The sequence below is a fragment of the Xenopus tropicalis genome, chromosome 5, assembly GCF_000004195.4.
Source record: "Xenopus tropicalis strain Nigerian chromosome 5, UCB_Xtro_10.0, whole genome shotgun sequence".
In the NCBI taxonomy this organism is placed as follows: domain Eukaryota; kingdom Metazoa; phylum Chordata; class Amphibia; order Anura; family Pipidae; genus Xenopus; species Xenopus tropicalis.
The window spans coordinates 125,796,325-125,811,819 of NC_030681.2; the positions used below are offsets into that span (position 1 = coordinate 125,796,325).

Consider the following 15,495-nt stretch of genomic DNA (forward strand, 5'->3'; position numbering starts at 1 on the left):
GATTTCTAAATTGATGTTTAGCTAATGCCACATAGGGGCTTATTCTCAGTGTGCGGATAAACACACCATTTCAGCCTGTGATAAACCAACTTAACCAATCACTGATGGCGTTGGTGGGAACTGTCTTTTGTATTATATATAATATATATTATTTGGTCAGTATGCACTAATGGCAAAAATTGGCATTTAAATTAGCATTAACTATTCTATCCTGAGTGTCATAAACAGAGTAAAGTTGTAAAACTCTTAAAGGGGACCTGTCAGCCACACATAAAAATAATAATTAAAAAACATGAAAACCAAAATTATTTTTTTAATTAAATCATCCATATCTGTTATAAATGAATTTAAAAATCTGAGCTGTCAATCCTATATTGCCTATGCCTAAGGCATAGCGGCCGGTCAGGCACTATAGGATTGACAGCTCAGATTTTTAATTACAGTTTCTTTCCATTTAGCACAGGCAGCATTGAAGCATTTGTAAGAAGGTGGAAAAATGATGCATTTGAGTGCATTTGAATGGAACATATGTTTGGTTAATAAGTGTGATAGTGTGTTAAATGGTAATACAAAAATGTTATGTGTTAAGTTGGCCACCAGGTGGCAGCAGAGTAATATAGGTTTAATAAAAAATAGGGTAAGTGTACTTCATACCACCAGCCACCAGGGGTCAGTCTAGGCAGAAAAGTATAAAGTATAAAAAAGGGGTTGTCACCTGGGTCCAGTTGTCTTGACTGGAGGGCGTGGCAGAGATAACATCATCTGTAGGAGGGTAAGTCAGACCTGGCACCAGTAGGGGAGGTTTAGCTTAAAGTAAGAGTGAGCACTAGGTGAACCAGACAGACAGGTAAGTGAGCATGGGCAGCCCAATGCCCCAACATCATGGGGTGGGGAAGAGGCAGGCCTTGGGGTCTGCGATTGGCCAGTTGCCTCGTCAATGTTACTGGGCCCTGCCTGGTTTTCCTAATTTGAGAAACCAAGCGGTAGGTTCAAACAGGTGGCAACCCTACTGGTGGGACAGTCGGACACTGTATGATTGTGTGCATGAATCCTCTGGTGTCCCGAATGAAAAATAAATGTGTCACTTTAGTTTAGACATAGTGATATTCAATCAAATAACTGCCTGTCTCTCCTACACATTGGTTTAATAGAATCATTAAATGTATAAAATGTAATTACAGTGCTACTGTGCTGTTCTCTATATACATGCATGCCTCTGATAAAGGCGCTGGCCCCACCAGTAGGAGAAGTCTGGGAAAGTAGGCGTGGCCAAAAAATTCACTCCCTCTCACTTAAATGTTGAACAGTAGGCAATGAAATGGAATGATAGTTATGGCCTCATTTTATTTTAGTGGCACATGAGGTGACATCCCCCCCACAGTGTTTTCCAGCCATGCAATGTCCAGCTCAATGTCCAGATGTGCACAATAATGTTCTCCATTGCCACTTCAGTGACTTGAATGGTTAAACACCTGGATCCAGCAGGTGCACTTGTGGCTCAGGAGAAACATTCACTGCCACAGTTAATAGAAATAATTGCATGGCCATTGAGCACATTTTAGGCTTTTTCAATTGCAGGGGTTCAGAATGAATTCAGGTGCTGGTTACAGGGGTTAGATGATTGGGCTGTTACTGACAGTGACTGACAGGGCTGCTCTTAGTGACAAGCTTGGCACAGGCGGCAGTGAGTGGCCAATTACCAGCGATGGCAAAAACAATCTCTGTTTTTAAATAGTGCAATAGCACAGTCTCTGTACTAGCACTTCTGCCCCATATTGACCGGCTCTAAAGTAAAAAAAAAACAAGCCCAGAGTGGGTAAGGGGGGGGGGGGGCAACAGCCCCCAAAAAGCACCTGGTGACTGGCCAGGGCAAAGGAGGGTGATGAAAAAATGACATGTTTGTGGATCTGTGTCACAGATATGCCTTTATATAATAGTGCCCAGTCAAAGAAGTCACCGCAACTGTATCACAATTCTCCTCAGAGATTGTTAATAAAGCTGTCTTGTAATAGGCAGAACGACCACTTGTGCAAAATATAGTGCTGTCCCTTTAAATCCGAGAGCGACAGCTGCTGGTCACATGTTCTGTACTTCCCGTTCCTATGCTGTGTATGTAGAGCAGCAGGGCTCCATCTTGCAGGCTGCTGTTTGAAGTTGCTGTATTAACACTTAGTCAATGCTTTTTCTTTACAGTATTGTTTGTGTGTGCGCCGGTGCCCTGCCTCCTCCTCACCCACATGCTCCAGGGAGTCTCCTGTGTCAGTAAGCAGTGCTAACGAGGGACAAGACATGGTGTCAGCAGCTGCAGTGCTAGCAGGGATCTACAAGCAAAGTACCACAGAACTGTAAGTAGTTCAGAAGGAACACACTCTGTGTGAGCAGTTTAACCCTTCCAATCCCTTACCATTCCCTGTCAGCCTTAGTGGAAACTGCTGCTATATCTGACTGGCACTTGGAAATATCCACAGGAAATAGCAAGTTTGTTGCATACTATGGGGGACTACACTAAGGGCTATATAATAGTAACAATATGGTAAATAAGCAGGGCTGTATCTGTAGTACAGGTTTTGGAAGTCTTCTCCCAGGGCTGGAAATAGGGGTAATGATACCCCTAGTGCAGGACCTTGTTACCCTACTGTTTACCTAGCCCCCCCACAGGCAATGCATACTCATACTCTTTGGCAATTGGTGCATGCTGATAACCCAGAAATGTGCCCCCCCCCCCCCCCCCCCACCAGCTGCTCCTCTAGATTTGACCACAATCTAGGTGACTGGCATGGGTTGCCTTCGAGGGCCTATATAAATATGGCCATCCAGAATTACCCACAATGTTTGAACTACTAGCACAAAATGTGGGCAGCATGGTGGTGCAGTGGACATAGAATTGCTGCCTGTTCTCCCTGTGTTTGCATGGGTTTCCTCCTGGTACCCCAGTTTCCCACAACTCAAAAACATACAGGTAGGTTAACTGTGTTCTGATAAAGCTGACTGTAGTGTGTGTGAATGGCATGTGTCTGTAGATTTGCAGCTCCATAAGAAGCGCCTAAAACATTTGTTGTTATCCTTTTAAAAAACACCTCAACCTACAGAGGTAACTCCAGTCATGTATAGAAATAATCTTATCCTGCATTAATCTGTCCCGTGTGGCAGGAGCCTATTACGCAAAGACCAAATAAAAGTGAAGAAAAGGTTTGAATGGTTACAAATAATAATAACCCCCTGCAGCAGTTTCCTTATATTCTACCTCTGTACTTCAAATTGTACATCTCTGTAATCCCATACCACATGTTACTTTTCTAACAACATTTTACACATCCTTCAAATCACTTCCCCCACAATTATTTTAATTATGAACCCCTGTTTATTTGGAGGTTCGTAATTAAAATATTTTGGGCATCATTTTCGATCAGATGCATTACTACTAGTTTCTTGGCATAGCACAAGACTGCTCTGATGAGAGAACGAGTTCTGTTCAGGGGCAATACATCTGCAACCAGCCCTAACAGGCAGATCTCAGGTGAGTGTAAACATGGGAATGCCATATTCTCAACTCAAGTACCAGATCACCTCCCCTCAAAAACTCTGTTTCGAGGGACAGTTTTACAACAAGTGTAGAAAGGATGCCTCTGGCTGCTGGCATCTCGGAAGCTTGGTCTCAGAGAAATTAATGAAAACATAACCAAAACTAGGGAAGGCTGTACCTATGAGTACTTGATAAAGCCTTGATGTCAGTTTCTTATTCTCCAGGTTGTGTAGGGGGTCAGTTTTACTGGGGGGAAGGTGGGGGTTAACATACTGTGCCCTGAATGCATGGTAAATTTGGAGATACCTACAGAAATGCAAATCTGGCTTCTTGCACTTTGTTTTGAGCTGCAGTAATGTGGGGTATGTGGGGAATTTTTAGAACATCCCTAAGAAACCTAAGGCCCAAGAGCAGCCAGTAGGAGCAGTCCTGAAGGGCTCTAGGGTGGGGTAGGTTACAGTTCATTCAAAGTGGTAGAAAGGGGGAGGGTACAAGAGGTGTGCGTCCAGTAAGTGTACATGCTAACCTCAAAGGGGCAGAGACTGTTGAGGGACAGTCATTGTAGTTGGCTATCCTTCTATATGGCAAACTTTTTACTGCCTCGGGAACCCAAATTTAATCCCAGGAGCAAGAGGCTGGGGTCCACCTCATCTATATGGAACCAACCATGTATATGATGAATTTGGCTGGCTAGGAAATAGTAGCCTAAATAAGGGAGAGCAAGGCCTCCTTTGTCAGTTGGAGACATAAGAGAGGTCCAGGCCATGTGTGGGAACTTATTAGCCCATAGAAATGGGAGCACAGTAGAATTGACATACCTGAATAGCTTCTCAGGGATCCATATGGGGGAATTTTGTCGTTTTTATAACAATATAGGTAAGTAAATCATCTTATATAAGTTGATTCTAAACTGCAAAGAAAAAGGCAGCTTAGACAAGGTAGTTGACAACCTGACCAATATCGTCTTCAGTAAATTAGAGTGTATTGGAGCATATGATGCCAAGGTATTTTTTATTACATTAAGTGGGGATCAAATAGGAAAAGTAGTAAATCATCAGCACAGAGGGCTGGGGGCACCCTTGGAAGTTACCCTTGCCCCCTTGGGATTGTCTATTAAGTTTTATTTCTTATAACCATAGTTAGGCCAATGTTTATCTATACACAGGGTCAGGGGGTCATCCTTTGAATTTACCCTTGCCCCCTTGGGATTGTCTATTAAGTTTTATTTCTTATAACCATAGTTAGGCCAGTGTTCATCTATCCACAGTCTCCATATTTTATCTAAGTTCTCAATAAAGCCTCTCTTTATAAAGGTCATAAAGGGATGGTATCCAATATGCACAATAGAAGGGGATGTGGTAGATTTCTGCTCTATATATCCCAAAGCTTTAGTGTGCTTGTGGTTCATCTAGTATAAATTGCTAATCAGGCTGTCCCATGGGTTGGCATCCTTAGGACCTTTCAGTAGATTATCCATTAGTTGTTATCCTTATTGTAAACTCTCTGCATTTCCAGAGCTCTAGGATGGATCCTGAGCGTCTTTTCACCAAGCTGGAGCGCATTGGGAAGGGCTCCTTTGGAGAGGTGTATAAGGGCATAGAGAATCGCAGTAAAGAAGTTGTAGCCATCAAAATTATTGACCTGGAAGAGGCAGAGGATGAAATTGAGGACATACAACAGGAAATTACAGTGCTGAGCCAGTGTGACAGTCCTTATATCACTCGCTATTATGGTTCCTACCTGAAGGTAACTGCATTTGCTTTTAAATAAAGGTTGTGATTTATAGATCTCTATATGGTGATAAACACTTTTAAACACAATACATGTGCATGTCTGCAGTTATTATCTTCTTAGCGTTACCTGTTTTGCAATATCAGCTCTAGAATGTCTGCCCGCATCTGACAGATTCTCCTCTATCCTCAGGGATCAAAGCTATGGATAATAATGGAGTATTTGGGAGGAGGCTCTGCTCTGGACCTGGTAAGGAAATATGTCTTAACTGTCTTTTGCATTATCCAGGTTCCATCCAGCAACTTGTCAGTTGGTCTTCATATTTTCTTTTTTATAGTTTTTTTTTTAATTATTTGCTGCCTTCTACTGCCTATTTTCAGCTTTCAAATGGGGGTCACTGACCCCAGCAGCAAAAAAACTATTGCTCTGTGAGGCTACAGTTGCATTGTTTTGATTTTTTTTTTTTTCACTAAAAAGCTAAATAATTAAATAACCACATATAATAAAAAAAGAATGGACAGTTGCAAATTGTATCAGAATAGGAGAAGGAAAGGTAAAAACTAAGTAAGCTTTATCAGAAAGGTCTATGTAAATACAACCATAAGCACTCACAGATATGTTATGATATATATCAAAAGAAACACAGGATTTCTTGTCTTCCTTTGTGTAACTAGGCCTGTTAAATACTAGACACTTGGCAACTCTAAATTCACATTCACACTTCTGCTGTGGGCTGATGTGTGCAGCATTTTTGATGTAGATACTCACTCTGCTAATTTGCACTGGTCCTAAATTCTTGCATCACCCATCAATATGTTCTGTTAACTTAGCTGAAACCAGGCCCTCTGGAAGAGGCGTACATTGCCACTATACTACGAGAAATCTTAAAAGGACTTGATTATTTGCATTCGGAGAGAAAGATCCATCGAGACATTAAAGGTAAGAGCCTTATTTGGCATTAGCCAAGAGCTGCTATTATAGCAACTGGAGAGGGTAGAATCTCTGCAACAGGGTATCTCTTTAGGCTGAAAATGAAAAAACCTTGGGGGAAGTACACAGAAACAGGAACAGACTGGGATTCAAAATAAACCCTGGCATTTCAAGTACACAAAGGTCCAAAAAGCCCCTTGCCAGCCCAATAAACAGTCTGTGGCATCTTGCAGCAGCCCCTCTGGCATTTGCCAGAATTCACAGATTGCCAGTCCAGCCTGCACAGAAAACACCCTATTGGACTGCAAGTCCTAAATCAATATGAGTCTAGATCTAGGAAGGGGGCCTGGGCCTGATAAGTTACACCACTGCACTTAAACCTTCAGCAGCCCCTTTTTAGGAGCCAAATTTTTTTACATGTCTTAAGTCGTTCCATGTCTTAAAGTTTTGCTGCCAAAAATAACTACTTTTTGGAAGGTATCAATTGATTTTGTTTGAACTGCCATACCTGAGTACCAAAGGATCTCCCGGTTGGCCCCAGCATAGGAGAATTCCTAACAGCCCATGATTATTTCCACTATGGGTGTATATACAGTATAGAAGCCTATACTATTTGGCACTATCTATTTTCTTTAAAAGTGAGCCCAAGGTGTAATTTTCTCTGGTGGGCTTTAAGTGACCCAGTTTGACACCAGCTTAATACCATCTATCTTTTAACCTTACCCTATATCACCTGTCTTATCCCACTCAATTACTCTCCATTCTTTCCCTGTTCATCCTCCATGTACCCCTTTGCACCCAATATTCAGTCTATTATAGACTAAATTCTAGGTCAATACTATATCTAGGTGTGAATGTATTTTTGGAAGACTGCTTGTACGGTAGTAAATAGTACCTAATTAATGTACTTGATTGCTGTAGCCTATAGTAATGGAATGATAGTTGCTTAGTGTATTATTTATTGATTAATTATGATTGTATCTTTAATCCCCTATCTATGTTTTCCCAGCTGCAAATGTGTTGTTATCAGAGCAGGGTGATGTGAAGTTGGCAGATTTTGGTGTAGCAGGTCAGCTGACTGACACCCAGATAAAGAGGAACACATTTGTGGGAACCCCATTCTGGATGGCGCCTGAAGTCATTAAGCAGTCAGCCTACGACTTCAAGGTTGGAAAAACAAATGCATGCACTGCACTTGTCTCTGGCTGAGAAAGCGCTAGATCAGGCATTTACAACCTTTGACTCTCTAGTTGTTTCTGAAGTTCAGCTTCTTGTATTATCTGCCAGCCAATAGCCAGAGAGCCAAAGATTTCCCTGTCCATATTGATTAAAAAACAAAAAAAATAAGCTCATCAAATTTGCCTAACTTTTCTTTCAGGCAGACATCTGGTCTTTGGGGATCACAGCCATTGAGCTGGCCAAAGGAGAGCCTCCATACTCAGATCTTCACCCTATGAGGGTCCTGTTCCTGATTCCTAAGAACAATCCTCCGTCTCTCCAGGGCCAGTACAGTAAACCATTCAAAGATTTTGTTGAGGCATGTCTGAACAAGGATCCGCGATCGGTAAGCATCATCTTGTATGTGGAGCATTGTAACCACACAAGATACTGTATAGTAGCTTAATTACTAATATAGGAGCCACATTGTCCATGCAGTAACCCACAGCAACCAAGCAGCAATTACATATGATTGTTCTACTGCTGCCTACATTTGTCCAGTTGCTGTTTCCACACTGGACTAATCTGCACCTATCAGACACTGTAGGTCTGTATTTAAGCTTCAGAACTGAACCCAAAATGAAGTTGAACAATATAGCTTTGCATATCACATTTCTACATTCCAAGTAAAACGCTTACACAGTTGCAGGTGAGTGCACAATTACTGCCATATAAAGTGTGGTATTCAGAGGTCAATAGAACTCTTGCAAAAATCAGATTCATTTATCTGTCCTGTAAGCAACAACAAATTTGTTCTAGGGTTGGTAATAGAGATTTAGACCCCAGCTTCAAACCCAAACCCAATACATATTTGCTGCTTAACTGTTATTGGCTGGTCCCATCCATAATTAAAGTCAAATTACACTTTCTAAAACATCTGGCCCAGTTACCGCAGAAACTGTTATATTGTAAATACACATTGTATTCCTCTGAATCAGCACTTGCCTGCAGGAGTGAGGCTTTGTGATGCATATTACTCAACATTGGTTTATATATGCAAGTTTCGCCTTCAGTATGAGGTGCTTTATATAAAGTTTCAATATGCTAATTAAAAGATAGATACTGTAAATTTATAATACCCTAGAATATCTGTTTCCTTACATGGCCAGTCATGTGTCAGCCAATGTGCAAAGTGAGTGATGTCAGCGGGGCTGTGGGCTTTACCACACAATATACTTTCACAGTGCTGCTGCATCACTGGGCATATTTCTTAAGGACATGCACACTTAGCACACCCATGTAGCACTACACTAAGGCACACAGCAGATCATTCCTGTGGCATTCCATAAATGGGAATTCATGCAAATAGCTTTACAAGGTGCCTGCCTGTTTGTGTGGATTGTGGTGCTGCAGCCATCCTTGCTTTCTGACCACAAGTATTTGCACTCTTAGAGGCCTACAGCACGTGAGCTGCTGAAGCACCGCTTCATACTAAGATACACTAAGAAAACATCCTTCCTTGTAGAACTGGTAGAAAGACACAAGCGCTGGAAATCCCAGGGCCACCGAGAAGATTCTAGCTCAGATGAGTCTGACATGTAAGTATATTTATGGCATCTGTCTGAAGCAGAAAAGTCCTTTGGCATTATTTATGGAAACCATGCAGCCAAGACACTGGCGCCGAAACAGAAAGTAGGTAACTAGTCATTTACTGGTGGACAACATACAAGATTTCAGGGGCCTTACATGTTGGCCCTAACTACTCAAATCACTTTTTATATTATTACTTGAGCAGTACAATAGTTTTTCATAAAGGAAAGAACCCTTTATTTAACCCCCCCACCCCTTTTCCATTAACTTTTTTTTAGGTTATAAAAGCACACACCCTATCATTATACCTGTCCCTGTGCTTCCATTATTAAGTGCAGCTTTTTAAGGCAATGACACATGGAGTTACTTGTAGCTGGGTACAAGTACGGTACCTCCTTGTGTTGTAGCCCTTAGGGTGAAGAGACACAGAGTGTAGCAGCTACTAACAAGTAGTTACTATTGATAACTGTCTCTACGTGTGTTTTACCAAAGGCAATTCTAAGTATTGTCTATGGCAGGGTATTTCTGGCATTTAGTAGCTGTGACAAGTAGCTGCTACTAAGTAGCTCAGTGTGTCTTCACCCTTAGGGTAGGAACCCACAGAAGGAACAAGTTAGTCGCCCTCAATTGATTGCTGCTATCGTAAGCGAGTAACTGCTCTGAAAAGGCTTTCCAGTGGCAACAATAGATATTGCCGGTGTAAAGCCCTTTGCATCGCTTCTTTTTCCGTCACGCGAAGTTGCCTGCATGAGGAAACTTTGTGCGACTTCGGATTACCGAAGTGATGCAAAGGGCTTTCCACCAGCGACTTCTATTGTTGCCACTGGAAGCCCTTTTTGGATTTGGTTCTTACCCTTAGAAGCCGAGTGTAATGGACTGTAGGGTGGTTTGGTCACAGCAAATACAAATTGAAGCCTCATGCTGTAAGCAAAATGCAATTTCTGATAAGCGTGATACAAAAGACCAGTGTACTCAGTTACTGGATAGACTGTGTATAAAACCTTTTGATAAAGTGGGGCAAATAAACATCTGAAGAAAGATAAATGATATAAACCCAAATTAAAATCAATATTTACACAAACTTCCAAGCTATCATTATGTCATTTCTGCGTGGTGTTATTCTGTTTAGAGAACCTTTTAGTTCCAATTTCTGTACTGTAAATAAACTGTATCAGCCACAAGACTGGGGCAGGAATGACGCTGTTGCCTTTATCTGGGAATTGCTAGCTATAAGCACAAGGCTGATTCTCAGCATGATCCTGGTGCCTGCACCTGAGCTAATACATGTATTATTCTTATTGGCAAACACATGCTTTAGGGCTCTGGCACACGGGGAGATTAGTCGCCCGCGACAAATCTCCCTGTTCGCGGGCGACTAATCTCCCCGAAATGCCATCCCACCGGCGAAAATGTAAATCTCTGCCAGAGCCCTTATAGTGACTTGCTGAAGATTTCACTGGGATGCACAGTTGTGAGCACAGTATAAAGGGCTTGTGAAGCACGAAATGTAGTGTAACAAAGTGCACCTTCGCAGTTTAACCCTGCAGTGACCTGTCTCGCTACTACTACATTAAGCTAATGATTACTTACATGTTTGACAGAGCATGAGGGCATTGAATTGAGGACTGCCTGGTCTCAAGGTTCTGGCAAGCTACAATTACGCAGTTGTGAGCACAGTAATGGAGGCCCCACAATTTGCCAGTCTCATGTAAGCTGATAGTGTGCATAGAGGCTGCCTAATAGCCAATCTTAGCCCTTATTTGGCACCTCCATGAACTTTCATGATGCTTGTGTTGCTCTCCAACCTTTTTTACATTTGACTGTGGCTCACGAGTAAGAAAGGTTGGGGACCCCTGGCATAAAGGTGGCCCAAATATGGTTGATCCAATCACCCCCTTGGCTCATGACTGGTTCTCATGGGGTGTCAGAGACCTGCATCCATGGCCCAATTCAGTATTCTGCTGAAATTATTTTATAGCCTGCCTAAGACTGGTCAACATATTCCTAGACCTTCAGTGAGCCACGTGCATAAGGGTAGTATGCATTGCTGGATTTCTAATCCGGGCACCCAAGGCCGCCCCTGTTCGCCCCCCCCCGCAAGTGCACATGTGCAAACAGCAGCACCTCCCCCCGCAAGTGCACACGCTCACATGCACAGAAGTCTACACTTGCATACAGAGCAGTGGGAGAGCTCCTCATTGCTTCGTATGGTAGCAAAATTTCAAGATTTTGACGCAGCGGGGCGGAATGCTGCACTAGGCCCGGGCCTTTGTGGCCTCTCCACAAATCCGGGCCTGGTAGTATTTAAAACACTGATGAGAAACCAGGTTAGAAAGTTTAATTTGCTAGGCTGTTGGGCTTTCAGCTTCAGTCATATGTCTGTGTGTTTCAGGGACAATGAAGATGAGCGGAATCAGAACCAAATTCCCATCTGGTCATTTCCAGAAACCATCTGTGCCAAGTCCATGAGCCGAATGCAGTGGGGCTGTCAGAAGGTATCAGTGTAATGACATCCATATTAGAGGTGTCTGGTTGTGTTCAGCCACTTATAATTACTAGCAGCCACTTTCACTTTACTTCTGATACTCAGGAATGAGCATGGAGAGGGCACAGATATTCACTTGCTATACTCTGCCCTGTGTTTTATAAGCTACCTGCCTCATTTCCTTTTTACTGCTTGTGCACAGTTACTTCCTGCTGATCATGTGACTTAGCTTAAAAGAGGAGAAAACTATAGTTTATTGCAAATTGTATTGCTAAGGCTATGAGAGCTATACTAAACAGAGAGAAATATAATCTCGCAAGTATTCCATGTCTTTGCTTACACTTTTATTATGTTGGTTTGTCTGCAGTCAGCAGAAGTCATTCATCGCCTGCCACGGTCACACTGTCTATCAGCCTTAGTAACACCAGTTTTCCAAGAGGTGACTACTTTTTTAATATATTTTTTGTGTTTTCACAGTTTAGATTTGTGGGGAGAGGTGGAAGGGGGATAGGTTGGTTAAAGGGCATCCATCACCCCAACATTATTTCCCCCACCAGAGATGCAGAGTAATAGAGCCCGCACTCCGGTTAGAGTATTTTTAAAAAAATACCCCCTGCCAGTACTAGGCCGCCTGCATCAGGAGGGAGCTTCCGGTGGGAATGGCCATATTGTTTGGCACACACGTGCATAATGAGCGAATCTATGCTTGCTCGCATGTGCCTGACATAGAAAGCGGTGGATTTAACTCGCCCTGCTACATCATACCCGTGCCATGCGCATAATGATCGAGTTGTGGCACTCATTATGTGCACGCGTGTGTCACAGCATGGCTACCTGCACCGGGAGTTTTGTGTGTTCCAGTCATTTATAAAAAGTACATGCAAATAGTTTTTCAAGCTTAAATCTGCCCATGTATGGCCCCCTTAACTCAGCAACTCTGTACACATTTTTCAGATGTAAAAGATGAGTGTTTAAAGGTCTGTAATAGAGCAGCAGTCTGTTTCTGTTCTTTGCCCACCAGCTAAGGGAACAGCGCAGTGCTGGAGCATTTGGTTCAGTGCAGGAGCTGGAAAATGCCTTTAGCCTGGCCGAGGAGTCGAGCCCTGGAATCACAGATCAGCTGATCTCTCACCTGGTGCAGCGAGTGCAGAGGTAACAATCTTCCTTCTGCTCAGTACTGCCTAGGAACCATTCTATCCTGTACCATGCTGCTCTCCACCGGTTGGGGCTTCCCAGTGTCGGGACTGGGACCCCAGGGGCCCACCAGAAAACCTTATACCATGGGCCCATGCTCCAAACTGTTTTTCCTCCTTTCCTCACTCAACCACTTTATTCTCCAAGTCTCTTTTATTTACATGATAGCATCTATTCTGTCATCTATTTCTCCTCTTTGTTACCATTCAGAAATAGGGAATGACCATGAAGTAAATGCCAAAAAAAAAGGCCAAATGGTTAGAAACAACAGGGCCCACAGACCCCTGGGCCCACCGAGAGTTTTCCTGGTATCCTGGTGGGCCAGTCCAACACTGGGGCTTCCACGAAGAATAATCCTAACGTCCCACGGGAAAATGTGTTGCCCGTGAGAACTAATCTCCCCAAAAATCCCTTCCACCAGCAATAAAGGGAATTGCTGGAGGAAAGGCATAAACATTGATTTTTTTTCCAAAGTTGTGCAAAGTTGCCTGCAGTAGGAAACTCAACATGACTTCACAAAAACGAAGTGATGCATAGGCCTTTTCAGCAGCAATTCCCTTTATTGCCAGTGGAAGGGCTTTTCGGTGAGATTAGTCGCCTGCGGCAGCAGACATTTATTGTGGGCGACTAATCTTCCCGTCGGGCATTAGCCTTAGCAAGGGAACACCTCCTCTTCGTTAATAGGGTACTACAGTATATAACTGACTGATACTCAGATATGTCTTCCTGTTCATCAAAGCTTAACTATGGAGAAGGGGTAAGGGCAGGTATAGATATAATTCCCTACTGTGGAGCTGCCGAAAAAAAGTAACTGCATAATAAAGACACAACAAAGCTGTCATTACATTACAAAGTATCAGAGGCTCTTGGCTGCTGCCAGAGGGTGGTGCTGATCTCTGACAGACTGGGGTTATAGCTATACGAACACAGCACCATCTACAGGATATGCACAAGAGACAATAGCACTGACAACTGCCACAGGCAGATCCCAAATCCTAGGAAGGTGCTCCAACTAATGAAAACTTCACGAAAAGCTGAAAGAAAAGTAGAAGTTTATATAAGCACACTACATTCTCCCCATTATGGAGAAAAGGGTTATTCAGTTTATTAAGTGCAGTTTCATTGCAAATTATTCTGCATTAAAAATTAAGGGGGACCCCCCCTAAAAGTACCATTTAGTCAAATATTAAAGTTCCAGTATATAGGATATGGCCCTGTGACTACTGCATGTTTTACATGTCTCCCCCCCTTTACATATGCACATGTTGTTAATATTCTATTTATAGTGGAGAATAAATTGTAATGAATTTGCACCTAATAAATTGATCTCTATCTTTTCTACATCATTTGGAGACTTTTTGTGCTCATCTAAACCTCCCCTTTTCTTTCACTTTTTCATGTATGCACAAGACAAAAGTAACAGCCCTGACACTTTAGAGAACACAGAAGAGTTGCTGCCGTCGTATAATGCAGGTTTCTTTTACCAAATGCAAAAGGTAGGGAGTAAGTTCACTAGGAACCCTCTTCTACTATTAGTTCAGAATTTACACTTTCTGTTTAGTAGCCACATCTGTGATTTTGGTTTTGCAGTCGTTTGAATATTTCATGTTCCATCAGTGCAGTTTTTTGAGTTCTTTGTCCATTCTCTTGTTTTATAGGTTCTCCACCGCACCATGAATTCATGCACCCAGCCAACAGATACATCTCTGCATTTCCCATGGCACCATGGGGCTGTACTGTGAATGATCAGACAAATCATGCCATAACATATGAAAGAATTTATTCATTATTTTTCTGAAAAGATTTCTCATGAGCCAGTGTTATATACAAATAAACTGACATTTCATACAGATTTTTTGGGAGACATGATTTTTTCTAGTTTCCTTAATTATAAAGTGACCACTTTGAATTAGCTGAAATACAAATAATTTAGAGAACTGAAGCCTAAAAACAAATGTGGGTAGAAGTACTGGATTTTTGTAGACTAAATGTACTAAACCAGCTTGAAGTTTCAGAATCTCTATAGTAGTATTGAGTTTTGAGTCTTCAAAGTTGCGCACAGGGGGTTCACCATCTTGGATTTTGTTAGAATTGTCAGTAACACTCATGCTCAGTGGGCTCTGGGCAGCTGCAGAGAAGCTCAGCTTAGGGGCTGTTGCAAATCATCACATGTCATAGAAGCGGATTATTACATTTTGATGCAAAATACACTGGTTTCTGTGCTCTCATGTAATGAGAATCTGAATTTATTAATAAGCCTTGTATTGTGACTTTTATATTGTGTGTATATATATATATTGTAAGTGGGTCCCTAAGCTCAGGTAAGTGCCAGCAGCACAGAGCATATGCAGGGAATCGGCAGAACAGAAGATGGGGAGCTACTGGGGCATCTTTGGGGGCACGGATCTGGTAGAGAAGCACAAAGCATAATGTTCAACATTTCTACCCTTCTTCTTTGTTAAGCTTTAGTTCTCCTTTAACAATAACTAAATGTGAAACTCTCCCTAAACAAAAGCTGGTATGCTGATCTCCAGAAACATTTGACAAAATTTGGGAACCCTGGCTGCACAAAAGAACAGAATTAGAAATCAATTTAACTGTGCTTGGTGCCTTGTCTGTCCAATCACCCCAGGCTCCTCTCCTCCTTCCTCTTCTTCTCTCTCTTCTATTTTATCTTCTATTGTTGTAATGATGTTTATTTGTAAAATTTAAATAAAAACAAAACCAATAACCAAGTGTGCAAGAATTCTATTGGAGTGGTCACGAGAGAGAAAATTGTGCACAGCTTGATTGGAGGCAGTTTTTTATTAATACACAGTATAACCGCTTGTGTCCTGGCCACATGAACATGAAGCAGCATTTAAAGGAGAAGGAAAGGTAAAAA

General features: G+C 42.2%; 1 protein-coding gene across 2 annotated transcripts; it reads left to right on the forward strand.

Moving 5' to 3' along the window:
* Positions 1 to 2,083: 2,083 nt before the first annotated feature.
* On the forward strand, positions 2,084 to 15,342 carry stk25 (serine/threonine kinase 25). 2 transcript variants are annotated; one of them, XR_001171762.3, is made up of 12 exons: positions 2,084 to 2,345; positions 5,039 to 5,269; positions 5,447 to 5,503; positions 6,085 to 6,193; positions 7,194 to 7,351; positions 7,563 to 7,748; positions 8,795 to 8,940; positions 11,325 to 11,427; positions 11,785 to 11,856; positions 12,439 to 12,569; positions 14,022 to 14,107; positions 14,270 to 15,342. XR_001171762.3 is itself a non-coding variant. In NM_001015684.1 (11 exon segments), coding segments are annotated over 10 exon segments (1,203 nt in total). In that variant the 5' UTR covers positions 2,119 to 2,345; positions 5,039 to 5,047; the 3' UTR covers positions 14,289 to 14,464.
* Positions 15,343 to 15,495: the final 153 nt, after the last annotated feature.